This window comes from Mus caroli, chromosome 7 (genome assembly GCF_900094665.2).
Source record: "Mus caroli chromosome 7, CAROLI_EIJ_v1.1, whole genome shotgun sequence".
Taxonomy (NCBI): Eukaryota; Metazoa; Chordata; class Mammalia; order Rodentia; family Muridae; genus Mus; species Mus caroli.
Window position 1 is genome coordinate 85,157,680 of NC_034576.1, and position 26,671 is coordinate 85,184,350.

General features: G+C 38.5%; 2 protein-coding genes across 6 annotated transcripts in view; one reads left to right on the forward strand and one right to left on the reverse strand.

Moving 5' to 3' along the window:
* Positions 1–341: 341 nt before the first annotated feature.
* Positions 342–15,131, reverse strand: Saxo2 (stabilizer of axonemal microtubules 2). Of its 5 annotated transcripts, none has more exons than XR_003837104.1 (3): positions 15,000–15,104; positions 12,267–12,446; positions 342–2,064 (listed from the first exon to the last, which is right to left on the reverse strand). XR_003837104.1 is itself a non-coding variant. In XM_029479150.1 (3 exons), the coding sequence occupies exons 1-3, from the start codon at positions 15,035–15,037 to the stop codon at positions 1,121–1,123; spliced, it is 1,134 nt and encodes a 377-aa protein (XP_029335010.1). In that variant the 5' UTR covers positions 15,038–15,104; the 3' UTR covers positions 342–1,120. The 5 variants fall into 5 exon arrangements, 2 of the variants coding, with proteins under 2 accessions (XP_029335010.1, XP_029335011.1); XR_003837105.1 differs by having other exon boundaries at positions 12,267–12,463; XM_029479150.1 differs by having other exon boundaries at positions 12,295–12,446.
* A 74-nt stretch (positions 15,132–15,205) lies between these two features.
* The window catches only part of Efl1 (elongation factor like GTPase 1), a 125,101-nt gene continuing 113,635 nt past the window's right edge, over positions 15,206–26,671 (forward strand). The window contains exons 1-4 of the mRNA XM_021166823.2: positions 15,206–15,286; positions 16,085–16,190; positions 18,634–18,701; positions 24,382–24,466. Of these exons, the coding sequence (XP_021022482.1) occupies positions 16,100–16,190; positions 18,634–18,701; positions 24,382–24,466 (244 nt within the window). The 5' untranslated portion in view covers positions 15,206–15,286; positions 16,085–16,099. The remainder of the gene's footprint in view (positions 15,287–16,084; positions 16,191–18,633; positions 18,702–24,381; positions 24,467–26,671) is intronic.

Genomic DNA, 26,671 nt, shown 5'->3' on the forward strand with positions numbered 1-26,671 from the left:
AATGAACACATACCTAGGTTTATCCTGAAGATTTTGTCAGAACTGGAAGTCTTCCCACAACTTTTTAAGCAAATATTTTTCCTTTTGAAAATACAGCCATTCACATCCAAGTACTTAATCTAGGTTCTCTATTTTCTGCTATAACTTACAGGGTGTTTATGAAGCTATAGTGGGCAGATGCCTCTTACAAACACAAATTATTCATAAAGTCAAAGCAAATTAGGTTATTTTACAGTCCTTGCTGTATGGGGACCAAGTAATGAGTATTAAGTTTGTAACTATCCTTATTTGAAAATGAAAAAGTACAAAAAGTTATCTGAGTGTTTAATAGCCCCTTATGTTTGTACTTTATGCATTTAAATGTATTATACAATTTGATACTACCAACAAACTTTTGTGAGGTAGGCAGAATCAATATTCTTTAACAGATGAGCTACAGACATGTGTATGCAAGAGATTGCTTTCAGTGGCTCAAATATAAACCAAAGATATCAGTACTTGAACTCTGGTCCTCTGATTCCCATCCTATAGGACATCTCCTCTTCAAGCCACAATGTCTCTTGCTATTTTGAACAGGGCAAGAAACAGAACAGTAGTATCTGACATCACCAACCAAAACTTGACTTGTCCTATGCTCTGTAGATGTACTGAAGATGAATGAATCAATCAATCAATGAGTTAAACCTGGATATTTTTGAAAAGTGCAATTTATAGCTTATCTTCAATTTTTTTCTAGACAGTCCCAATATACTTGATAAATGATGATGAGAGGAGCTGTATAGTTGCATAAGTGTAAAATGGGGTGACACCAGACTGAGGACAAACAAAGAGACAGCATGTGTAAATGGGCGTACCCATCATTTAGCCTTCAGAAATGCCTGTTAAAGAATAATCTTGGATCAGAAGACTGACACAGGAGGACTGCAAGTTTCAGGGTAGCCTGTGCTAAACAGGACCATCTTGGTTCAAAAAATATGGATTTATCAATCCTGATCTTTATGTTCCAACTTGTTCAAAAAGCTAAAAATGAAATTGTATAGCTCTCATATTTTTACTATAAAAGTTGGGGTTTCTCTTTAAAAATCAAAAATCTCATTAGCTTTCTTTTAAACATTGATTACTAAAAGGCCTTCACTGCAGGAATAATCTTGCGAAAGAATTTATGTCCTTGGGAATTTGTATTTTCAAATATATAACCAGGAGGAGAAGGATAGCTAGCTGGGCAGATTTCCTGTTTCTTCGGTATGAACTGTATAGAATACATGGTGACATCATCAAGTGGAACTGAACTCTTAAGAGCTTCATTTAAAGGTTTGCAGCTCTCTGTTGGAATCAATTCATGTGGCACAAAGTGAGATCTGAAAGTGCTCAAACCCTCAAATTTTCCAGATGGGTTGGGAATTTGTTGCTGCTGCTTAATAAGTCCTTGACGACAAGTTTCCCATGCTGGAAAATCTTCCTTCATGGTGCTTTTTCCTTGGAAAGGAAAATTGCTTTGCCTTCTGTGAGAAACTGGTCTAATGGCAACTACGCGGCTGGCCTGGTAGGGAACATAGTCGAGGTGGCTGGTGCTGTTTAACTGCATGCTCCCTGAAGGAGGCACATACTCTGCCACTTTCTTGACTTTGGGTGGTGGGATTTCCCATGGTTGGAAACTGTCACGGAATTCAGTGCTTCCTTTAAACTGAATGTTTTGGATCACTCTGGTATAGGCAGGTCTGCAGATTTTTGCAGTTTCACCAGCAAGACCCTGAAAGTCATTCCGGTGAGTGGTGAGATCCTCAAAAGGCTGGTCAGTAGGCTTATAAATTTCTTTTGGCCTTGCAAACTTGACTTCTAGCTGATGAGGTACATAATCTCGACGATGACTTGTATCACCATTAAAAGGGCCTACAGAACACTTGACCACAGAGCAGGGCTTAAAGCTTTGCCTGGGCTTTATCTCCTGGGGAACATAGTCATCCTGAAATGTAGTTGAGTTTCCGAATTTCACATCTGGGGGATGGTAAGCTTGCTCTGGTTTACACAGTTCACATTTCTGAATATCCCAAGATCTATAATCATCTTGAAAATCAGAACAAACAAAATATTTTAAAATACTGAGGAAAAAAACTATCTTCAGAATATCCTGACTAATTTCTCTCATTGCCAAGCATCTTCTGATCTCTTTAGAACCACAGACACTAGGATCAAGTATGAGGTTTTCCTCATATTGGTTTTCTTTGGTTCATCATTTTCTACTTTCAGATTCATCTGATTACATACAAGGGCATATGGAACATGGGTGCCTGCCTGTGGATAGAAAGCTAAAAAGACTATGTTGTAGGCAAAGACAGTATAAAATGTACTGGCTAGGATTTTGACTGTAACTCACAAAATATTAAGGACAGCTATAAAATTCAGGGCTTACAATAAGAACCTTGAAGAGGAGGAAGTCAATTGATTAACTTTTAAAGTATCTTACAACTCACAGAGGTGGCCTTTGGAATCTCTTAAAATAAAAAATAAAAGTCCTAAAGACTATTTACACCAGTTGCTCAATTTGAACTTTCAAGTTTCAATGCTATTCTGGTCAAAAATAAAGACTCCATGGATTATTGGGCTTTAAGGAATTCCTGAGAGATACAGGACCACCTAAAGACCAGGAAGCCAAACAGTGTATTCAAAACTGTATGTGCAATTTAGAAATGAATATCATAGCCATAATTTGAGAGTTAGAAGCCCAATATCTGCAGCTTACTTAAGCCATTGATGAAAATTTGAAGTGTTTCTATTTCAGTAAGGCTTCTTTATGTTGTCTATTTCTAGACAGAAAAGTAGTAAGCTGAGTATTATGGTAAAATTTACTTCACCACACGAATGTACTTTAAAAACACCTAAAGTGAGTTTATAAAAGACAGTTATTTTACATACTAATGTAGTAAGCTGAGAAGTATAAAATTCACTGCATCTCCAAAAGGATTCTAAATACCAAATATTAATTTATTAAAAAGCAAGTTTGTATATGGTAAGACAATAGAAAGTGAACCAAAGTCAAGGGAATGACAACTGGAATAGCTAAACCTTAAATGTTTACCCTGTGGCTACTGGCTGTGAAGAAAAACTGTCCTCATTCTTATATATTCCTGCTGAGTTTTAGACTAAATTATTAAGCTACTGATGTTTAGTGTGAGTGGAAACCCAGCCAAGAAGCAGTCGGCCTTTAAGTTATCAGAATCCTATAAGCCACATGGCAAGACATGATGAACTAGACCAATCTTGTGACTCTAAGGTTGAAAACCAAGTACCAGATGAAGAACATTATAGAAAGGCATGAGGTAGTATTCAGATTGATGGCTGATGGAAGCTGTATTCTTGCAGACTTGTATAGAAATGAAGAAATAAGGAACTGGAGGAAGCCATTCAGTATGATAGCAACAGAAATGCTATGGTAGCAAGAATAAGTAGTATGAAGAATAGGTAGTATGAGTATGAGTGAAATCATGTGCTCATTAGCTAAAGCACTCCCCTCCAGCTCCCTCTGAACCTGACAACTTTTCATTTCCAATTCTCATGAATCTTTTTCTTGAGCTACCATGAAGGAATCTGTTCTTCAGAAACTACAGATTACAATTATAGCACTATTTCCTAGTAACTACAAGGAAATGAGAGATGTTAGTGAAGACACGGTCATACTAGGAGAGTCTTTGCTGCCAATGTGACTAAGAGACAAACTGCTGATTTTAGGTGAATATGTGGATGAATAGAACAAAGTATTTCTCAATATCAGAGAAACTTGGGCTTTCAAAAATGAAACAAGAATATGGAGGGGGAAAGATAAGGTAGTGTAAAGTACAACGCATACAACTTCTTTTTAAGTTTCCAAACTTGGTAATAGAATTGTCACAGAGCAGGTGTTGACAAATGTTTTTCTGTAATAGCCAGATAAGAAATGTCTTAGGCTTTGAAGCTTAAACACAAGTTTCTAAATGTATACTGCCTACTGAAAATGCTAAATTCTATCAGTGTTGCAAGAATGCAGAAGTATAAATAGGTAGCAAGAATAGGTAGTATGAAGAAGAATGGGAGTGTAATAGTCATAAGAAGAAAATGGGTCGGGGGGGCTGGAGATGGCTTGCAGGTCAATTTGTTTAATATTTCTTTAAAGTTTACAATACAAAATTTTAACAAATCATAGTCCACTTTTGAGTAATATTGTTCTGAGTTGCATAGTTTTGCACCTCAACAATGGGGACATACTGAGATAAAGACATGCATATTTATCGTTCTTTCACTATGGGAGCACCGGTGTTCCAGAGTCTGATCTCACTAGATGATATGATTTTAGTGAACAATGGTTGTAAAAGCATTCTACTGTTGACTAAATTATTACACACCACATGGCTGAGGAGTAACAAACAACTAAGGTACAGCACATTTCCAATTCTAACCTTTTCTACTTTGTACTTTTATAATTGGTTTTTAAAAACAGTCAACGTTGATAGAATTTTTGCTCTAGAAAAACACTATATTGTCATTGCATCTATTTCTGAGGACTCTTTATTTCATACTCTACTTGCTGAAAGTTTTTCTCTTGAAACTTCACATGACATTTACTGATGAGTCTTTTCACTTGACTGAAAACGACTTTTAAGGTAGTTTCACTAATGGTTCAGTGTGCTTGGTGGATTTCATCTGTGTCCTAGCCTTCAACATTTTCAAGATGTAACTCCATGATCTTCTGGTTTCAATGGTCCTAGTCCTCACTCTTGTTTTTAATTTGCTTCTTTGTTTAATGTATCTTTTTTGTTGTTTTTGAGACAAGGTTTCATGTAGCCCAGGCTGACCCTCAACTCCCTGTATAGATAAAGATGCCTTTACCTTTTGATTCCTTCTGCTTCTACTTGCCAAGTACCAGGATTGTAGGTATATGGCACCATGCCTGGCTTCATAAAGTGTTTTTCACATTAAGCAGTCTGTATATTTCATAATTTTAAATTATAAATGTAACCTGCTTGGGTTTTTAAAGTTTTCCAGGTCCATATTTTGATATCACCCATTTTCGGGGAAAAAAATCCTATTAAATTTTTAGGTAATTCTTTTGTTTTCTTTCCTATTTTATTTTCTGATGTTCCAAGTACATGTATGTTAGGCCCACTTCAAAGTGTTCTATAGCATCTATTTCTGAGGACATTTTTCTCTTTATAAAGGCCTAGTTTCTGTTGCTTCATATTGCATTTACCTGAAGAATTTCTCTTAAAACTTCATATGATATTTACTGATAATTCTTTTCACTTGTCTGAAAAATACTTTATGAAGGATATTTTCACTAAGGGTTCAATGTGGTTGGTGGACTTTGTGCTTTGGGCTTTTTTTGTCTCCATACATTTGCTTTATACTGATGTATCTTAAGCCTGCTGCTCCTCCCCATGTGTGTACTATTATCTATTCAAACACCTAAAAATCTCTGTTATTTTCTGTAGTTATTACATTCTCCTTTTTGTAGCTTCTATCTCTTGGCTAATTTTTCCACTTAATGTTTCCAACCATCAGTCATAAGTTTTTGATTCCTTGGTAGAGCCAATATCTAGCTCCTTTCTGATTGGGTTTTTCCTTTGGTTTCATCGCAAGGCCCCCTCCCTCCCCCACTTCTTCTTCTTCCCTTCTCATTTCCCCCCATTTTTATAATTTGAAAACTAGACATCATATGTACGATAGATACTTATATCTATAATATGTATATTCAGAAATTAATCCATGTTCATTTGCCAGAGTGTGATTTGGTTCAATCCATAGTTAAGTTTGGGTCTCTTTATTGCCATGCTTACTTTTAGTAGACCAGCAACTCTAAATGGCTTTGGTATTATTTCTCTGTTCAGGTTGGTGGCTGATTATCTAGGAAGTTTCTTATTATCTCTTCCTTTATAATTCAGGAAATGTGTATCTCCATATCCTGCCTTTTCCCAATAGAGGATTGATGTTATTCCATCTCAAGTGAGATGGTGTTGCCCTGTGTATAGGGGCAGGCATCTGTTGTTTTCTCCAGCTTCATCTACCCTGAGTTGCATGGGCACAGCTTGCAATGCTCCTGTCCCTTTATGGTAGATCTCTAGTGCTTACTCCCAGGGACAGCTCCTCCTTTCATGGTAAGAAGCTCTGTTTTGCTTCTTGTTTCCTTTCTCCTGTCTCCAAGCTGCAACACTTTGCACTGATGCCTCTCCTGCAGTAATCTCATGCTTTCGTTCTGTTAGTGAACTTGTGATCTCAGCTTTCTAAGGGACTTATGGATATTTTTGATTCTATATATTACCTACCTAGCTAGCTTTTCCTTGTTTCGTTGAGAACACTTTCTTCAGTTTTTTGCATCTTATTCACAAGTTGGAAATCCTAGATGATCTTTATCATTTTAAACTATACCTGTAATTCTACAAATTCAGTTTGTCTAGCAGATATCTATTTGAAATGTATTTGAGTTGATTTTAGTATATTGTTTTTCAAAAAATTTATAATTTTAAAATTTCAAAGATTTATAATTTTATGTCAAGAATTTATAACTTACACAAATTGTGAATTTTTGAAAATTTCTTGTTAATGTATGAAGAATCACTCTAAATTCTATTTAATGGGCCAGTGATCCAGCTGGGCTTCAGTTGAGTATATCACTATTGCTTTCCCTCTTACGTTCTTTCCCCATTCCATACTACCTAGTCCCTACATCCTATTGGATTAGTACAGGTTTTTTATTATTCCGTTTTATTATAATTAACTAAGTCTTTCTGCATTTTAAAATAAAAATGCTTAATTTCACTCATTATGGGATCTTCTTGGCTCAAGTATGTTGCTGTCTTGAACACTTCTTGAACAACAGTTTTCTTTAATACTACTGTTATAACATATTTCAATCTCATATTTGTTTGAAAACATACCATGACTTTATAAAATTGATATTAATTTTATTTACATATTTCTCTTGTTTGTAATTCATATTTTACATTCCACATTCCATTCCCCACCACTCCCCATATATCCTCTAACTGCTCCCCACCCCACCCCATCTCCATGTGGATGCCCCAACCCTACCCCAACCCCATCTGACCTTTAAGTTCCCTGGGGCCTCCAGTCTCTTGAGGGTTAGGTGCTTCATCTCTAAATGAACACAGACCTGTAAGTCCTCTACTGTATGTGTGTTAGAGGCCTCATATTAGCTGATGTATGCTGTCTGTTTGGTGGTACAGTGTTTGAAAGATCTCAGGAGTCTAGATTAATCAAGACCACTGGTCCTCCTACAGAATCTTCCTTTTCCTTAGCTTCTATTTGTACATTTTATTTTATTCATTTCTGAATTCCAATTCCATTCATCTATCTGAATTATTTTCCTCTAACTACAAACCTTCCTTTAACACAATGTGGTGCTGCTGTGCTGCTAATGAAATATCTCAGTTTTTGTTTGTAACAATCTCTGTCAAATTTTGAAGACCATTTCATTACTTATGAAAGTTTGAGATTCAGTATCTTTAAATACCTTCTTGTGACATTTTAAAAATTATTTGAAAAACTTACTTTTATACACTATGGTTGATCACATAATTTTCCCTCCCCCAAGTCCTCCCAAATTGTCCCCACCTTCCCACCCATCCAACTATGTGTTCTATCAAAAAAAACTGCAAAAACCTACCAAGCCATAATTAGCACACACACACACAGAGGATTAATTTCTCCTGAGTCTGAATCCTGCCTGGGAGGATATATCCTGCATCACTCAATTGGAGAACATCGGTTGTTTTTCTTCTGTAAGCAGGTATCAACTGCAAAGAACTTCTTAGTTAAGGGGGGAACTTTTGTTCCCCTTTCCCCTTTACCATGCAGGGATTTGTTGGCCCTCTGCATGCTATCACAGTCTGTTGGTTCATATGTGAACCAGCCCTGTTGTGTCTGAAAGACTTGTTTCCTTGGAGTCATCCACCCTTTTGGCTCTTAAAATCTTTCTGCCTCCTTTTCTGAATAAATTCCTGGAACTTGAGGATAGGAGCTTGATATATACATACTATTTGTGGCTGTGTGCTACAAGATCTCTATTCCATTGGTTCCAACAAAACGTCTGGTTTAATCCTCATTCCAGAGATGTTTTTCCCATCATCTTTAAGAATTCTTTACCTTTTAAAAATGACATTTGTCTAGATGCAGTTTCCTTTGTGTTTATCTATTTGGAACTTAAATCTGTAAAATGATTCTATTACAAATTTTGGTAGTTTCTCATCTGTTTATCACTTCAGATTTTCCTGATTTTTCCATAGGTCCCATGTTTTACTATTCACTAGACATTGTGTTTGAAAGGAATGACAGAAACTAAGTCCATTTTTAGTAGGAGAAATTTTGTTCCCTCAGATATTTGGCAGGTAGGGTGTAGTGGATATCCCCTCAATCCAATTAGGAGCTGAGCTAGGTAGACACAGCCATGCCCTGTGTTTAAATATCTGGAGGACATGATTTAGGTGTGGCATATTCTTTCTCGTGGGGCTTTATCTACTAAGCATCTACTCCCAAATAAACTTCATGGGTGTTTGGTGGGAATATTTGGCTCAGTCTCTCTGCTCACCACATCCATCAAACAGTGCAAGTTCACAAAGAAACAAACCATGTACCTGGGGTTTTGTAGACTCCAACCTTTACAATATTCTATTTCTGTCTTCCCTCTCTCCTCTCCTCTTAGACTGTATAGATGCCTGCTCTTATGAAGGTATTCAGACGGATACACACAGAATTGCAATCATACAAACTTAAGTACACTTGAGGCTGTTGTTTCATGCGTGAAAACCTGGAATACTATAATATGTATCTGTGTGTATTACATAAATGCACACAGCATCAAGGGATATCAATATTACTGTCTTTAGTATAATATATTACATGGAAAATTACAATGGTTGTATAAATGTCAAAGCAAAGTCATTTTTACTATCTTTTATGTCAAGATTATCTTTTATGCATATCAGTATTTCAGTAATTTGTTTTGCTGTATTTGATTATACTTACTTAACATTCATAATCTTTATAATTCGTCAGTTCTATAGCCGTGGTTGTACTGTTTTTCAAAATCAGAAAAAAAATTATTCCTAACTTCCCCATAAGATCCCAGGATATTGGTACCTTGCACTTTACTTATCTGTTTACTGTTAAAAGTCTTTAAAATAGTCATTAGCTATTACCTAACTATAGATGCCATTGCTTTGGCAAAAGGTTTTATATTTGAAAACACCCACTCAGCTATTTCACATAACCAGTGGAAAGAATATAAGCCTGATGTTCAACTGTGTTACTAAGGGAAGGAAAGAGGATAGTTCATGTCAAGATGGTCTGTTTGTAAATGAAGACTTCCATGAGTAAGTTTTTTAAAATATTTAAATCATATAGGGATTTGGTGAAAAAAATTAAAAAGATAGGCCATGAAATTGCCAGTGCTCACGTTTTTAAGTGTGTTAAGGGAAAGTTCTCACTCCTGTCCTGCTGCAAGTAAGGCTTGGAGGAGGAGACCCCGTCAGTTGTCCTGGCCCTGTCTGTCAGGGGATGGGCATGTTTATTTTATTGTGAAGACCTGTTCTGAGAATAATCTGCTCATAGATCAGAGCTTTATCCTCCAATCTGCGACCCCTTTGACAAACTTCTATCTCCAAAACTACTTACATTACGATTCCTAACAGTAGCAAAATTACAATTATGACATAGCAACAGAAATAAGTTTTTGGTTAGAGGTCATGATTTGGTCCCACAACATGAGGAACATTACAGGATGGAAGCACTGGAAGGCTGAGAACCCTGCTTCAGAGTATAAAAATGGTATGTCAGTTGACAATCTACTAATTCCATAGTTTTGCAGGTTGGTCTGTAATTTGAATCAAGAAGACAGTTGCTGTTTTTTCTTTTCAACAACTCCAACACTCTCAGCTGGGTTTCAACTCATTATAGGAAGGACAGGGTGAAAGGACAATACCAACTGTGACAAAGTGACAAGTGTAATATATATCTTTGCTCAGTGATGTCCTTTGCTTTCCATATGCTTTGAGATACAGACAACTTAGGGGGCACATTTGGAGAAGAGTCTAGGGCTCCGAACTCCCATGAGCCAGTTTTGTTTGTCTGTAACTGGGTTTTGCTAGCAATATTGTTTTGATCAACAACAACAACAAAATGTTCTTTTCTAACCACTGTGGCTAAGTATGACAATACAAGATGACAATTTTTTTTGTAAAGGTCAAAGATGGCATTTTTAGGTTTGGAACCCTTTTGCTTTTACAATGACAGGTTACCTTTATAAGTTGGGACAGTGTCCAACTTTCCTTTTTTAACTTGTTGTCTTTCCACAGGCCGGACTTTTATCAAAGGCTGTACTTTGTAAGGATTAAAATCTCGCTTGTAGGTAGTACCAAGATCAATTTTCCCCTGTTTGGGTTTATATTCTTCAGGTAGGTGGCGAGGCTGCTTGACTATTTCATAAGGGCGATAATCTGACCTGAAATATATACATGTATATATGTGAAACACAGCCTACTGGTTCTTCTGTTTTGATTATTTCAGCACTGAAATCTTCAATTTTGTCTTAAATGAACAATCTAAGGAGATATTAAAATGGTACTAGTTGATTATTTGAAATAAACAATTGAATTCTTTTATGAGGTTCTATTCAATGACAAGTTAAAATGTGAAAATCCTAGTTTTTAAAAACTGAAATAACAGCTCTTCAATTTGATCTTAAGTGAATAAAATTCTCAAGTAGGTGGATTTTTAAATCTAATATAGAAAGAAATCTGAAGTGAAAATTTTTGAGCTAAAAAATTTGTCAATATTAGCTTTGTAGTCACTTTTCCAAAAGCCACATTCTCCTACATGTACTAAGGCATAGTTTCCTCCTATGAAAGTCACAATATCTTCCTGCTTATTGTCTAATTGATCACCAATTATGGCTCAGAAAGATGTGAGTCTTTCTAAGATTTTGGATCTCTCAGAAGCCCTGACAATGGATGGGAATGAAATGATAATCTAGCCATCTTGTATATTATATTCCATTATTATGATGGAGGTGGTACTTCTGGGGCTAAGACAGTCCCATGGAATGGGGAAAACCAGAGATCCAAGGCTAGTTGGATTGCCTGAATCCAAATCTTGGCTTTGTCATTTAGTAGCTGCATAACCTTGGGTAACTTAGTTAACCTGTCTATTACCTAGCTTCCTTTTAAAGATGGACAATCACACAATGTACATCATAGAGTTAAAGATACATACTGTCAATTTTGACAGTCATCTAACGGAGCTACAATTATCTTATTAAGATAAAGTTTTATACAAGTTCACAACAGTTTCTTCCTGTATTATAGAAACATGCAATATGGAATGATACTTATTCTTTATACTGCAGATAAACCACCCTTCTATTTTCTAGTTAATATGAGTCATCATGAATGACTCATATTAAGTACTAAGCTCCTGCTTTTAGGAATGTTGGGCACCTACTCTAGGTAGTGGATATTGTACAAGCTTTCTGAAAACAATGGATTTTTCACCCTGCAGGTGGAGAGCACTAAGATGAATCCAATAACACTAGGAAGGTATGTCAGAAGTTATAAGAGGGAAGTTTACCTGACCACAAAAGCTAAACAAAAAACGTGGGATGGCAGAGACGATATTGACAAAGGAAAATATTTAGCTGATGTTTATAGATTAGATGAGTAATATCCAGGGAAAGAGGGAGGGAGGATTCCAAACAGGGAAGATAAAGTAGAGAAGCAAGCAGGGTTTGATAATCTATGCAGTAATTATGGAAGGAATTAGGTCTATGCCTAATGATAGTTTAAATTATTTCAAATAGGATCATGATAAAATTAAATCTGTATGCTTTTAAAATTGCCATGGCAAGCAAAGTATTAGATACCAAACAGATGCAAAAACTAGAACACACACATATTTACATGCCCACACACATACAAAGAGACACACACACACAAATTAGGAAGCAGAGGCATTCTTCTACACAATCGTAACAGTGCAAAGTACATAAACATGAGCTATTTTAGTTAACTAAAAAAGTCAATACAACTTTTTGTTTTCTCTTTTCTTCTCTTTGCCAATGTAACTTAATATTTATTTTTCTGCTTTTCTCAAGTAGTGAACTAATTTCTTGTTTCTTAAATTAGTTAAACTTGAGTCAAATAGCTAGCTAAATTTAAATAGTAAGAAAACCTTATTAATACCAGAGGAGTTGGACAAAAATAAGGAAACAGTTTCTCAATATTTACTTAAATGTGGTTACTCCTTCCATTTTACCATGGTGTGCTTGAAATCCTTGCTTTGGTTTAAGACTCTGAGGTGGAAGAACATCGCCATATTTTGGATATTTTTCCAAATACTCCGTCGTGGGGCAAGATACGTCAGAATGTTCATAAACCCTTGTGGTTCCATGTGGACAGCGATGCCGTCTGTACAAACAAATAAGCTGAAACATTATTTCCCTTTAAAACATCTTGTATGGTCATTGCATGTTTAACAGGTCCCCAGTGACTTTAACACACCTTCTGAACCTTCGAGCAGCTTTCCCCCTCTGCACTGGTGTTTATGAAAACGATAAATCATAGTGAAGCCTTGCATAGCAAACTGAGTTGGCTCATAAGAGTTTAGCTACTTCTTATGCTACTGAAGCAGGAAAGCTAGAAGGTGAGCTTCCTAGATGCATGGCAAACAGGTTTTCTGCTTAGGTTTCACTTACAACAGATAGTAACATGTTACTTTGAATCATAGGATAGGTACTAAAGGAAGGAGGCAGAGCAGAGTCCATTTTTATTATTTATTTTTTTGTGGGACACAGAATACAGTAGAGGCCAAGACAGATTGGATTTGGGAGTTGTTGTGCAGCATCCTGGTTAGACAGCTCCTCTATTCTTCCATGTCTAGGAAACTCTAAAGTCAGAAGACTCATGAGACTCAGCAATGTCTGCTGCAAAGGAGGTGGTGGAAAGTGCTGAAGTGATTTTTTTCCTATGCAGGGTCCAAGATACTTGGAAAATCCAGGAGCAGAGTACATGGGTCATGTACATATAAAAGTCTGATAGAGCTGCGTTGATTAACAAAACACAAGTCAAAACTTTAGAATTTGTCAGTGTTTTTATTGTCCACAAAAGCAATGCATTCACAGTATAACTTACCTAAGATTGTGGACAAGTATAAGATATAACAGTGCAGAGAAATTATAAAAGAAAGCAAAATCCTCCTAGTCTAACATGTGCAATCTCCCTTCTGCTTTATATTTTTGTTGCCAGTCATAACTGTTTACACTTGTTAAACTTCTCTGTCTTTTTGAAAAAACAAACAAACAAACAAACAAACAAACCAGCTCACAGAAATGATGAGATCAGGCGTCCCTAATGGAAAATCAAAGGAATTAAATTTTAGTTCCATAAGAGAGAAAAGATGGCATCATGGTTTGAATCTGAGATGTTCACATATTTTGAACCTATGCTTTCCAGCTGATGGAAACACTCTGGAAGGCTTTTGGAAGCTGGCCTCTACCTGGAAGTAAGTTGTAAACAGCAGCCCTTGGAAGATTAGAGCCTGGTCTTGATTCCACAGGCTTTCTACCTCCTGGTCTGCCAGCATGTAAATAGTCTTGCTTCGTGTTACATGAACAAGAACCCCACCATGCCTGACTGCCAGGGACTGCACCCTCTCAAACTGTATGCCCAAACAGACCTCCTCTCCTCTGCTGTTTTTACCACAGTGCTACCACAGTGGTGCAAATGTACCTAACAGATAGTCTTCATCAACAAATGAATATGGACAGATCTTCCCTCTTTCCTTCCAACAGGACAGGAGGCAAAAGATGAGAGGTGGTATGGGGAGGGATGATGGTGAAGAATCTTTGCCCCATTTTGAGACAATGACCCATGTAGGTAGCCAAAGTTTAAAAACCACTGGCTGAGTGGAACTATGTATGTCATAGTAACTACCCATTTTGTCAAAGATTCTTGTGCCTCCGTTATAAAACTGAAAGCAGCTAAGGCAGTGCTCTTGCTGCAACTAAGTGTTTGCAAGGGACATTTCGGCAGAAGTTATTAGCCACGCTTCAAATCTTAAGGATTAGGGATTCCTCTTATATTGGCAGTCCCCCCAGCTCTGTGGGTAGTGATATTATTTTTGAAGAATGGAAAGTCCCTAGTATAATGATTTTCCTGGTGGGTGGATGGGAAAATAACTTAGTTTGTAGATAAATTCAATTTCAAATACATTTTTTTTCTTACATACAAGATTTTGCAGATTCAAGCCTTAAAAGTTATGTTTGCATCTGTTCAAACATACAAACAATGTTTACTACAAAAGGGGCTGAGAAACTGCTCTCAATCAGTATGTGTTGTAGGTGGTTGCCCTTAGAAGGGGATTAAAAATACAAAGGACTTGGCGTTACTCAGTTACTCATATTTACTTATCAAAGGTGATCTAATCCCTGGGTAAACAGTAAACTTGAGGATAGAGAAGAATGTGTTTACTGGTGATGTAAGGTTGTTAGGCAGGACTTACAAACCAAACCTGAGGTTTACGGTGAGGATTATTGTCATTTTTGTCTGTCTGAAAGGCCTCAGGAAAATGTTGCCTTGGCAGGAATAAAAATAAAGTTTAGAGGATGGAAGGCTCTGGATGGCAAACGAAATACCATGGATACTGTTCTTTTAAGTTAACCAATAGAATTGGTGGGTGACTCCATCGCTTACCAGCCATATTTGCTCATACTTCTTAGCTGATCTGAACTGTTTTTAGCTTAAATCTCTGGATGGGAAGCCTCGGGGAATGCAAAGAAAATAAGTTTTGCCCAGGAGACAGCCAAGCAGAGGAAATGGGGAGCATTTAGCAGAGCATAAGGTCGCAGGGTGGGGTAGGGGTCTCCTCCGGTTCAGGCAAGGGAGTCCTTAGGGGGTGTGCGCCGCGAGGTGTCAACGGGGCTCGCGGCTCTGCGGACGCCACACCGGGCGGACGTTTCTTACCCGCAGGTGCAAATCTGGCACAGACACCAGTTCCTCATGCTCTGCGCTCCAGCGTCCTCCTCCGCAGGCTTCGGCTGGCACACTTCAGAGCAGCTACAGCGTCCGCCGTCGTCAAGGCGACCGCGGAACTCCAAGTTGAAGGGAAACGACGTAGCTTCCGGTGGCGTTCTTGACGCGCGCGGGTCAGAGGTCACAGGCCCACAGGCCCCGCCCCCCGGCTCCTGCGACTTCCGGTCTGAGCTACTCCTGGAGTCTTAGGAGCGTGGGTGAGGTGCGGCGTGGAGCCGGTAAGTGGGGGGACTTGCTAGGGACGCCGGCGACCAGACGGTGACGGAGACCCGGGGGGTCATGTCGATTGGGCTGGGCGAGGAGTGTCCCGAGCGGCTGCACTTTATAGGGACCCGGTACCCTCAGCGGCAGGGACTCCAGGAACCCAAGCGGAGGAAGGGCATGCAGACCTCGATTTGCTTCTTTTAATTGGAGAGAGGGGTAGAAGGTGTGTCGTGCACCTGGTGTGTTCCTAGGCACGTGATCCAAAAACTTAAGGACACTCAGTGCAGTCACAGGGCCGAAGTTCTCATGTCTGATAAAAGCCAGCAAGCTTGGCAGAAAGGCAGACTTTTGGAAGGACCGAAGTAGGGAAGGGCAGGGTGTGTGTGTGTGTGTGTGTGTGTGTGTGTGTGTGAGAGAGAGAGAGAGAGGCTGACTGACTGTCTCTGGTGTGTGTGTGTGTGTGTGTGTGTGTGTGTGTGTGACTTAGCCGGGCGTCTCTGTACCTGGCTCCCAACTGCGTGATTCATCGCATGGCAGATCTGGAAACTCCCAGCTCACCCCACAAGTACTGTCAGCAGGATGTGTGGACTTTACCATGGAACATGGGCCTAAAGGACTATATCCCCTCAGGGCCAGAAGGAAATAGATGTGGCTAAACATTCATTGGATTCTCAGTTAAGGAATCTGAGGCGACTTGTCAGCATCAGCATCTCCCTCTCAGTTTGTCCATTTGGTTTTCGCTGTTGTGCACACCACCACTCCCCCCCACACACTAGATTTTGTACCATTTTTAATTTGCATTTAATGTTTAGTCCCAGGAAATAACCATGGTGCTCAGTGGTGTTGATAAGATGATTCGACTTCAGAAGAACACCGCCAACATTAGGAATATCTGTGTTCTGGCTCATGTTGATCACGGTAAGGCTTTTAGAATTGGGTTTTATTAACAAAGAGGAAATGTCTCTGTTTCATTGGAGCGGTGAGAGTGATGCTTGCTAAGGAGTTGTGTGTTGTGTCATGTCAGAGAAGCATGCTGTAGAAAGTTTGAAATAAATGGATTAACGGGTGATTGGTGGTCTGCCCAGTATGTCAGGCAATGCTTTTGAATTTGGATTTTTGTTAAAATATGGAAACGTTTCTTGAGATGGTAAAATGTCTGTGGTCTTGGTAGAATATGTCTTCTATAAATTCTATTTAATTCATCTTATTCTGAGCATTTGCTAAGTTGGCAGTGCTTTTTTAGATTTGTCAGGACCGAGACATTTATGAGGCCAACCTGTCCAGCCAGAGAGGCTTTAGGGAGGAATCGGGGCATCATGATGAGATGGGGTGGGGGTGGGGCGAATGAGAGTTTTGAGACCTGGAGGATTGGGTAGCAAAGTGGTTAAAAAGAATTGTTAGAGCCGGGCGTGGTGGCGCACGCCTTTAATCCCAGCACTCGGGAGGCAGAGGCAGGCGGATTTCTGAGTTCGAGGCCAGCCTGGTCTACAAAGTGAGTGCCAGGACAGCCAGGGCTACACAGAGAAACCCTGTCTCGAAAAACCAAAAAATAAAAAAGAATTGTTAGACGTGCCCCTTGAGGGGCTGTAGGTGATAGGGGGAGATAAGCAGTACAAATGGAGGTGTGGAGACAGGCAGAAGGAAGCGCGTGTGTCTAAGGTGGGGTTCAGCTGTCTGCTTTTTCCTGAGACTACTCTTCATTTGAAACTCTTTCTTCTCATAGCAGCAGCTCAGCATTTAGAGTCCTGTTGAAGCCAAAGCTCCTTAGTGTTTTAAAGGCGAGGAAGACACAGGCAGGGTCCTGTCACAGACCTCACCATTCCTGTGTGGCTCTAAGACAGGATCAAGCTCTCTCGCTCTGGTTAGACATCCGGAGCTCTGAGGTCTTTTCAAATTACTTTATGTTTGAGGGTCAGTGTGTAGCCCATGTAAGAGGAGGATAAGGAGAATCTCTGCCAGTGGTGAAATAATAGTGAAATGGTCATTAGCAGTTTTATTAGTGTGTTGGGAGTCATTAGGAAAAATATAGCAAGGGCAAAGTCCTCCAATTGTAGATGAGATTAGACTGGGAAAGGTGCTTGGCTGGGTTAAAAGGCAGGAAAGAGGCTTGGTGACTCTTGTCATTAACATGAGCTCTGAAGACAAGGAGAGAGGGTGGGTCACTTGTAGAAGACCCAGCTGACACTGAGTTTATATACAAATAAAGTCCTAGCCTGCCCATGGGTACATGTGTGCATGTTTGGAGGACATAAGATCTAGCCAAAGGTTTTACTTTGTTTCTTTCTTTATTCTTTTTTTTTCCCTCTGAGAATTAAATAGCAGATTGACTAGTGTGTAATATATCAAACATCAAACATTGTTGACCAAGGAATTCAGCCTTGCCTAATCATGCAAAGTCTCCCTTTTGGTGGTACATTCTAATGGATGTATGTTTGCCATGCTTAGAATGAATTCTGCTCTGTTGCATAGCAGAAAAGTGACCTTCTATGATTTTATACTAACACATTATTTAAGCTCTTTAGAGGTCCCATTGATTAGTCTCTGGTTTATACTATTATACAGATTCCACAGATTATATACATACAGACTACAAAAAGCTGTATTGTAGAGAAAATCCAACACTTGTTAGGCCCACTCAACTGTGGAAATTGAATATGCCCATATCGTTCTTTAAACACGAGTGCCTGTTTATGATGCTTGAAATTGTGTTAACTTTGGCAATATTCTAATAAAGGGAACTGCAAATGTGTATCTGATTATGCAAAGATTTCTTACAGTAGATTTCAGGTTTAGTTTTTAACTGGGTTGCATTGGCTACCGCAGTGTAGCCCTCCACAGGCAACAACAGGAAAACACATTTTCTTATTAAATAAGTGCAACAGTTTAACTGGCTAATGTCAGCCAGGGTCACACAAAGGTAAATACGACAGAAGACCACGTGTTGTAGTTTCCTGGTGATGGTTTACCCAGAATGCCTTTCTGAGCTAAACACTATTGCTGTCCTTTTGCTTTCTGAGTTTTTAGAGTCTAAGTTTGATTAATTGTGTGGGATTGGTAAGTTATACCAATGGTAAGTTGGTAAGTTATAATAGTCTTGATTGATTTCTTAAAGCTAGATTATAGTAACAAATATAAACATTTTAAGAGATGGTTTGTATTTTGATCTCATAGTGGTTTGCGCCATCAGTTAGAAGTCTTACTAAGTTTTACTCTGTAAAGTCTGTCTCATCTTAATTTCTGAGCTTAAAATTAATCTGACAACTTTTCAAGTGAGATTGGTGAGGTCTACAGGGAGATAATACAGCATTATTGAATGCTAACCCCTCTAAACAAATGTATTGTGATCACTGTTGTTTAACAGGAAAAACTACTCTTGCTGATTGTCTTCTATCCAGTAATGGAATCATCTCCAGCCGCCTGGCGGGCAAGGTATGTTGTTGGATTTGGCAAATGCTTATTGCATTTTGATGAGTATTAATTAGCTCTCTGTAACATCATGATCCATTTGCTTTGTCCTTTAGTGATGTAAGCATGTAGAAGGGACTGACAACCCATTAAGTTAATATAAAATAGATGTTGAGAAAAGCTCATTTCCATATTGCGTTCTGTTGCAGCTGTATTAATCCCATATTGTATAAATGCAGAAGTGACATGTGGCAAGTCAGCTGTTCCATGATCGCAAGTCTTCACGGGTGGATGTGTTGGATGGTCTGAGGGCAAGGCAGAAAAGGCATTACTGATGGAAAGTGGGAAGGATAAAGACCAGTTTCTGTGCGTTGTACGTGTTTGAGAGGAGCTTTTGCCTAGAGACCAACAGAGTGTGTCAGTTACCTAAGATCTTGAAGATTGCCTCAGTAAGCTAAGAACCAAAGAAAGGCCTGCGGATCATGTTGAAGATACTACTTTAGGGGCTGGTGAGATGGCCTAGTAGGGAAAAGTGCTTGCTGTGGGGCCTTATGTCCTCCTGCATTCAATTCTTGGGATCTACGTGGTGGGGGAGACTGAGGCAGACCACTCCTACAAATTCTCCTCTGACCTCTGTGCTAGGTTTGCATGCGTATACACACACACACACACCCACACACACACACACACACACACACACACATAACTTTTAAGAGGAAGAGTATGTGTTCTACCTGTAAGTTTAAAGAGTTTAGAATAATTTTCTTCATAGTAACAAAATAAAGAGATATTTCTTTCTTTAATGGACCTAGTATGTAACCAACAAGATTGATCAGGAATAATGAGATGGGAAAATAGAGAAACAAAATTGAATCAACAAAGTGGATGCTGGAGACTTAAAAGTTAGGATTGGGAATTTGAGGCCATCTGGCAGGCTGGACTCAGTAATGAAGTGCTCCTGTTCCTGCAGCTTGAGAAGGCAGAATGACAGCAACCAAAGTAAGAGGAAGTAAACTGTGACCAGGGGAGGTAGAAACCAGATGTGTTAGGGAAAGCACTAGTGAAGCCAAAGATAACAATTAACAAATTTAAACTTATAGCACACTTAAAATATCGCCCTAATATGAACTGGACTTTAATAACTATCACTGTTGGTTCATCAGTTGTAAGAATGCAGCATACCACACAGTAATGAAGATGTAAATAATAAGAGAAGCCGTTGGGAGGGTGTTTGTGAGAACTGCTATACTTAATAAATTTTCTATAGACATAAATTGTTTTAAACTATAAAGTTTGCTAATTAAAATTACAACAGTGTAAACAACTTGTGATCACTATGACTAAAACCTTTTTTCTTTTTCTTCTTAATTTCCATTGTTGAGGCATAGTTGGTGCTTAACCAGCTAATGTCATTTGCTGTCACTCGTTGTACTTAGGAAATAGATGAAGTAGAACATATCTAGACCTTTTAACTGAATGACTTAAAGATGAATAGAACTGATAATATCAGCAAGATAGATCAAGAATGAGAAATAGATGATAATAGGAACGAGAAATGCTGTAGAGATGTAAGAACTAGGATACAATGATCAACTTCATACCAGTAAACTTAATATTGTGATAATTTAAGAAATTGAATTGGTTGGGAAATTTTTTTCACAGAACAGCCCTGATGGCTTAAATATTTAATTAAACATGCCTGTTCTAATTTAACTAGATGGTAGTAAAAGAACAAATAATTTTAGTTCTACCTGAGACAGTAAAAGCTGTAGAGGAGAGAAACCCAGCAACAGGGCATACCTGACAATCACAGGGCATGCCCACCAAGTCCTGGGAGTAGATGATGAAGTCTTTTCAGGGTTACCAGGAGAGGAGAATTTCATGTCAACTTCTGCCTGGGATAAAAGAGTTGCTGATACAGCTCAGTTTTTAAGAGTACTTGATGCTCTTGTGAAAACCTGGGTTCTGGGTTCTGTTCCCAGCATCCACATGGTAGGTGACACTTCTGTTCTGTAGATACTATACATGTGGTGTACAAGACATGTATGTAAGCAAAACACTTACATAAAGTAAATATAAATACAATCTTTAAAAAGTCTTTACTAAGGCTGGAGAGGTGGCTCAGGAGTTAAGAACACTGACCGCTCTTCCAGAGGTTCTGAGTTCAGTTCCCAGCAACCACATGGTGGCTCACAACCATCTGTAATGGGATCTGATGCCTTCTTCTGGTGTGTCTGAAGAGAGCTGCAGTGTACTCATGTACATAAAATGAATAAACTTAAAAAAAGTCTTTACTAGCAAACTGTTGTAAATTAGTACTATTTAAAACAATAGTTCTTTATAAATGAATTGAATATGACTATATGAATGGATTAAAGGACAAATTATTTCAGAGATATAAGGAATATTCAATAAAATTTAACACTATTGAGATATTGTAATATGTCCCTTTCTCAAATAGGTTTAGAAGATATTATATGTTTTATTATTGTTTTTTACAAAGTCACAATAAAGATTGAATTAATTACGAATATTAAAACTTTGCTATTCAAAAATACGTAAGATTCTTTATTGTACCCCTGTGCTGTTTGTATTTTAACTTCTTACAATGTTTTGGAGATTATAGTTATAAAAATAAGGCAAAAAACAATGTGAGTTTGGAAAGGAAATGACTACTGACCGTGTCTTAGTTAGGGGTTCTGTTCCTACACAGACATCACGACCAAGAAGCAAGTTGGGGAGGAAAGGGTTTATTCAGCTTATATTTCCATACTGCTGTTCATCACCAAGGAAGTCAGGACTGAAACTCAAGCAGGTCAGAAAGCAGGAGCTGATGCAGAGGCCATGGAGGGATGTTCCTTACTGGCTTGCTTCCCCTGGCTTGCTCAGCCTGCTCTCTTATAGAACCAAGACTACCAGCCCAGGGATGGTCCCACCCACAAGGGGCCTTTTCCCCTTGATCACTAATTGAGAAAATGCCCCACAGCTGGATCTCATGGAGGCATTTCCCCAACTGAAGCTCCTTATTCTGTAATAGCTCCAGCTTGTGTCAAGTTGACACAAAACCAGCCAGTACAGACTAATAGACTCTAGAAAAGTAAAAACTAAGTGGCTGGAGAGCTGGCTCAGTTTTGTTGTTGTTGTTGTTGTTTTCTTGTTGTTTTTTGTTTTTGTTTTTTTGTTTGGTTTTTCGAGACAGGGTTTCTCTGTGTATCCCTGTGTAGTTCTGGAACTCACTCTGTTCAAGCCCAGTCTGGCCTTGAACTCAGAAATCTGCCTGCCTCTGCCTCCCAAGTGCTGGGACTAAAGGCGTGCGCCACCAGTGCCCAGCTGGCTGAGTGGTTAAGAGTGCTTGTTGCTCTTGCAAAGGGCTTGGATTCAAGTCACAGCACCCACAGGTGGTTTATAACCATCTGTAACTCCAGTTCCAGGGGATCCAAAAGGTCCAAACTAGCAAATCAACTGTTAGACTATAAGTAAAGAATTAAGCATGATTCAGAATATACAAGTCATTGAAAAGAAATTCACAGCCATAAGTAGACAAAAGATTTATAAATCTACCATATAATTAACCAAAAATTATTTTAAAGAAAACTTAAATAAGAAAGGTATGCTGTAGTTTTGGGCATTGGAAATGTAAATGAGGAAAATACCTAATAAAAAGTAAAAAAAAAAAAAAAAAAAAAAAAAAAAGAAAGGTATGCTGTGTTCCTGTTTTGCAGACTCAATATTTAAAAACTTGTTAGTTGTTTCAGCTGATTTATATATTTAGCAAATTGGAAAAAAGTCTTAGTTTTTTTTTTTCCTAATTAAATTGGATATATCATATGTCATTTTAAAATCCCAAGAGTGGGATGTGGTTTTGTCTTACAAGATGGTGCGGCTTGTGAATGGCCTGTAATGTGGTGGGTTGGAATTGGCTGATGAACTGGAAACACATACATACGTGAGAGCTTGCTTGATTATAGATCTGGCATTTCAGATCTGTGGAGAAAAGATGACTTCAATAAAGGATCTTGAGAAACTAGTTAGTTATGTGAAACTAATATTGGGCCAGCCTGTACTCAATACCAAACAAAAACCACCTGTATTTATTAAGTTTTACAAAAGGCTTAAGCTTTCAGAAAATTGTAATAGGTGTTACTTCTGCAACCATAAGGGAAGATGTCTTGAGAAGATAAAAATCTACTATATAAAGGTTGATTAATTCAACTCCATTTTTTACCAGGTATGCCATAAAATGAAAAAAATAACAAAGAAATGCTTTTAATTAGAAAAAAAAAACAAACATTTATCTGATAAGTAATAATCAGAGACTATTTACAACACCTATCCAAAAGAAGCCTGTAATGTAACCAGTAGAAAGATGGGCTTTATATGGGATACTAGTGGTAGAAGAATGTCAGATAGCTAAGTCAGGGCAGTAAACGTTGGGAAAGAATATTTGTAAAGAGTGAAATACTGCATCTGATTTAGACAATGCTGAGCTAGCTCATGAAGACACCGAGGCAGTATTTCACTGTGGAAGTCCAACTACTTTGAAGGAAAAAAATGTGCAAATATCTGGGTAGCATTGAAGATGTGTAAATTTAATGATTCAGTGTGCAAGAGATACAATCCCAAAATCTTTTTTTAATTAATTTATTTTAACTTTATGTATATGGATGTTTTTGCCTGTCAGCATGTCTTTGTACGATCTACACACAGTGCTGGCAGAGGTCAGAAGACAGCACAGATTTCCTGAAACTGGAGTTAATGAATGGTTGTGAGCCACCATGTGGGTGCTGGAAATTGAACCAGACAGTGCTTTTAACCACTGAGCCATCTCTCCAGTCCCAATCCAAACTTCTTATCAGCTCACTCACATTGCTTTTAAAAGAGTGAATTTGCCTGTTTCCATCACTGGTAGACTGGATCAGTAAATGTGGTAGGCTTAGGAAGGAGAATCTTGTAATAATGAGTGACTCAGAAGTACATCCATCAAAATGGTTGCCTTAGGAACTTCATATTGAGCACCAAAATGTGACTTGATCCATCTATCATCTGTATATTTTCTATTGTGTAAGTCTTAAAGTTTGCTATTCAGAATAGCTGTGGGAATGGAAGTGTTTCTGAAAACCAAGGAATTCATGTGGGATGAGAAAGCATGACAGTCAGTATTAGCATGTTATTTTCAAGGATTTTGATTGAAAGACATGAGATTACATGAAGTTAAGAGTTTATAATGAGGAGAAATATTGATGTAGTGCCAAGTAGGACTTTATCTGTAAGCAGTAAAGCTTTGGGAAAGCCATCTGCTGAGTTTTGATATTGTAGATACTTTTTACTCTCTCGTTGTTTTAAAAAGGAAAAAAAATCCATGCACATTTAAAATCTGTTACTTTGGAAAAGAGTTGGGCCTTATGCCTCAAAAGACCCCCTGTTTCTTTTGATCTCATCAAGTACCTGGCTAGGAAAACAAGACTGCATTATGAGGAACAGAACTCCAGCTCTCTTTGCAGATTTCCTTGAACTATTGAATCCTTCCTGGCTGAGGTGTAGATGAGCAACAGTCTAGGGATGCAGTGTGTGGGTGCATTTGTGACATCTTACCACTTAAAAAACTGAGAGCGGGATAGCTTGTATGTTGAAATCCAACTAAGCCCATTTTAATGTTGCATTTTAGTCACTGGAAAGTAAAGGTACACGTGTTGTGCTTTTCTAGTTAAGGTATATGGACAGCAGAGAAGATGAACAGGTCAGAGGGATCACCATGAAGTCCAGCGCCATCTCACTACATTATGCAGAAGGTAAACCATCTGTGTTTTGTTTGTTTGTTCTCATCTTTCGTGCCCTGCCCCTTCTCTTTCTGAATTAATCGCATGCCTCGGTTTCTTTGCTTTGTGTTCCATGCATCTCATTCTGGCCTCTCCAGATGGTCTGTTGTGAGAGTCAGGCTGTCCAGGCTGGGATGCAGATGGGAACCTCTGACTGGCTTGAGGGCAGAAGAACTGGCAGTTTTCAGCTGCCTCACTCCAGCAGGTGATTGTGTGGATTTCTTCACAAGGAAATCAGGAGCTAGGACCTTTCTGGCTGGTCCTTAGCCTTCTATTTCCTGACTGGATCCTTCCTCTGGTCCATGGGGCTGCATATGACATTTGGGGTCTTAGTTATGTAACTGTGGGTTGCTCTGACCACTATTACCTGTTCCTCTGATCAGTACTATCTTGCTATCCGCAAATGCAGATGTCATACTGATAGTAACACATAATACTCGGACAGAAATGGTCAAACAAATGCATGAGATGTATGTTCACAAAAGCTTTGTATTAGTGAAACTTAAATGTTGAGAGGAAAACAACTAAATGAATTGTTACATCCATGCTGTGGAGTATTATATAGCTGTTGAATGCTTAAATATATTAAATTATATAGGTCATATGTTTATAATTATATAGAAAATGGAATGTTAAGAGACAGAAAAGCAAAGCATTTCTGTGAGGTATGAATGTGCATGTATGCAAATAAGGAAGGCTTCTGCAAGATACATTTGAAACCTCCCCAGCAGATGTCTCCAGAAACGATTATAATGACATTTGTACTTTTCAAAATATTTATTTTTGTACTGTTAGAAAACTTTATGCAAGATGTATATTTTGAAGAAAATAATAAAGAGTTATTTCCCTAATGGAGTGGCCTGTGGCTCATCCTTCACAGTGTAGAATCTCTGGCTCCAAGACAGGCACAGGGTAGTGTGTGGCCATTTTCATTGACATTACTGTCCTCAAACCATTTTTATATCAAACTAGTTTGGGGACTGTGAGCTACCTTATTCAGGTTTACTTGTATACCATGAAATTCAGCTATTTCCCATCCTTGCTGTCCTTCTGGTAGCAACTGAGAAAATGGCTCATAGAACCCTGGGATTGAGTCATCTATCATGCTTTCTTAAACTCTGGCCTTTGGGAAGCTTGGTATTAAAATGCTCTAGGTACATGCTTCTTCCTCAGTTGGAGAGAAGCAGAGATTCGGGCTTGGGATAGGGTGGGGTGGCTTACTGAATATACATACAGAACTAGAGGTACTTTTAATGAAAATGTTTTTTAAAAAATTAGACTTTCATTTGAGTGACATTTTGTTTGTTAGTTTCAGGGTCTCATAACCCATGCTGGCTGGAAATTCAGTGTCTAGCGGAGGCTAGACTTAAACTCTTTATCCTCCTTTCTATCTCTACCTCCCAAATGTAGGGCTTACGCCATGCATCACCATGTTGATTGTGTATATAAGACAGACTGACCACATCAGGTCAGTTTTTTGAATGTTACCTTTGGAACTCTACTCTTGTCTTTAGGTTTGGTTCTCTTTTTCTTATCTATGCTTTTATGTTGTATATTGTTATAGGATTGCCCCACTTTTCCAGTCTCCTCCGTATACTTACCTGTGTCTGACTCCTTGTCCCCACACTCACTGTCCCTTTACCTCCTTTCTGTTGCTTACTGCTTTGTTTTCTTGTCTTCCCAAACATTTATAGACTTAAGATGCGATTGAGCTATTCTTTTTATGCGAGAGTCTCTTGCAGAGGTTGCACTTGTGGATTGGTTTTTCTTCAGTTGGCTGGGCATCTAGTCATACCAATGAGAATTGGAGTCAATAAATATCAAACATGTTTCTCTGTGAGCATTGACTGATAACCAGAAGGGACTTTAAGCCAGGGCTCACCATATTTAATAACACAAAATTTAATTTTCCTAAGCAACCACATTGGTTAGGAATGTTGACTGACATTTTCTCAGAACTGAATACATTTCCTCCCTGTAGTTGAGAACTGATTCTCCAGAGTGGTGTTTCATGCCATAAAGGTGGGAGAGCCTAAAGAACCTAGGTGGAGGGAAACGAGATGCTGTGGTTAAAGAGGCTCCATGTCTCTAGCTGCATATGTATCGAAAGATGGCCTAGTCGGCCATCACTGGAAAGAGAGGCCCATTGGACTTGCAAACTTTATATGCCCCAATATA

Coding starts and splice junctions, on each gene's coding strand:
- Saxo2 (XM_029479150.1), bottom strand. CDS start 15,037: ATGAGGAACTGGTGTCTGTGCCAGATTTGCACCTGCGG. Junction 12,447..14,999: donor TGCCAGATTTGCACCTGCGG/GTAAGAAACGTC, acceptor TTGTTTGTACAG/ACGGCATCGCTGTCCACATG. Junction 2,065..12,294: donor AGGATTTCAAGCACACCATG/GTAAAATGGAAG, acceptor CTGATTTTCAAG/ATGATTATAGATCTTGGGAT.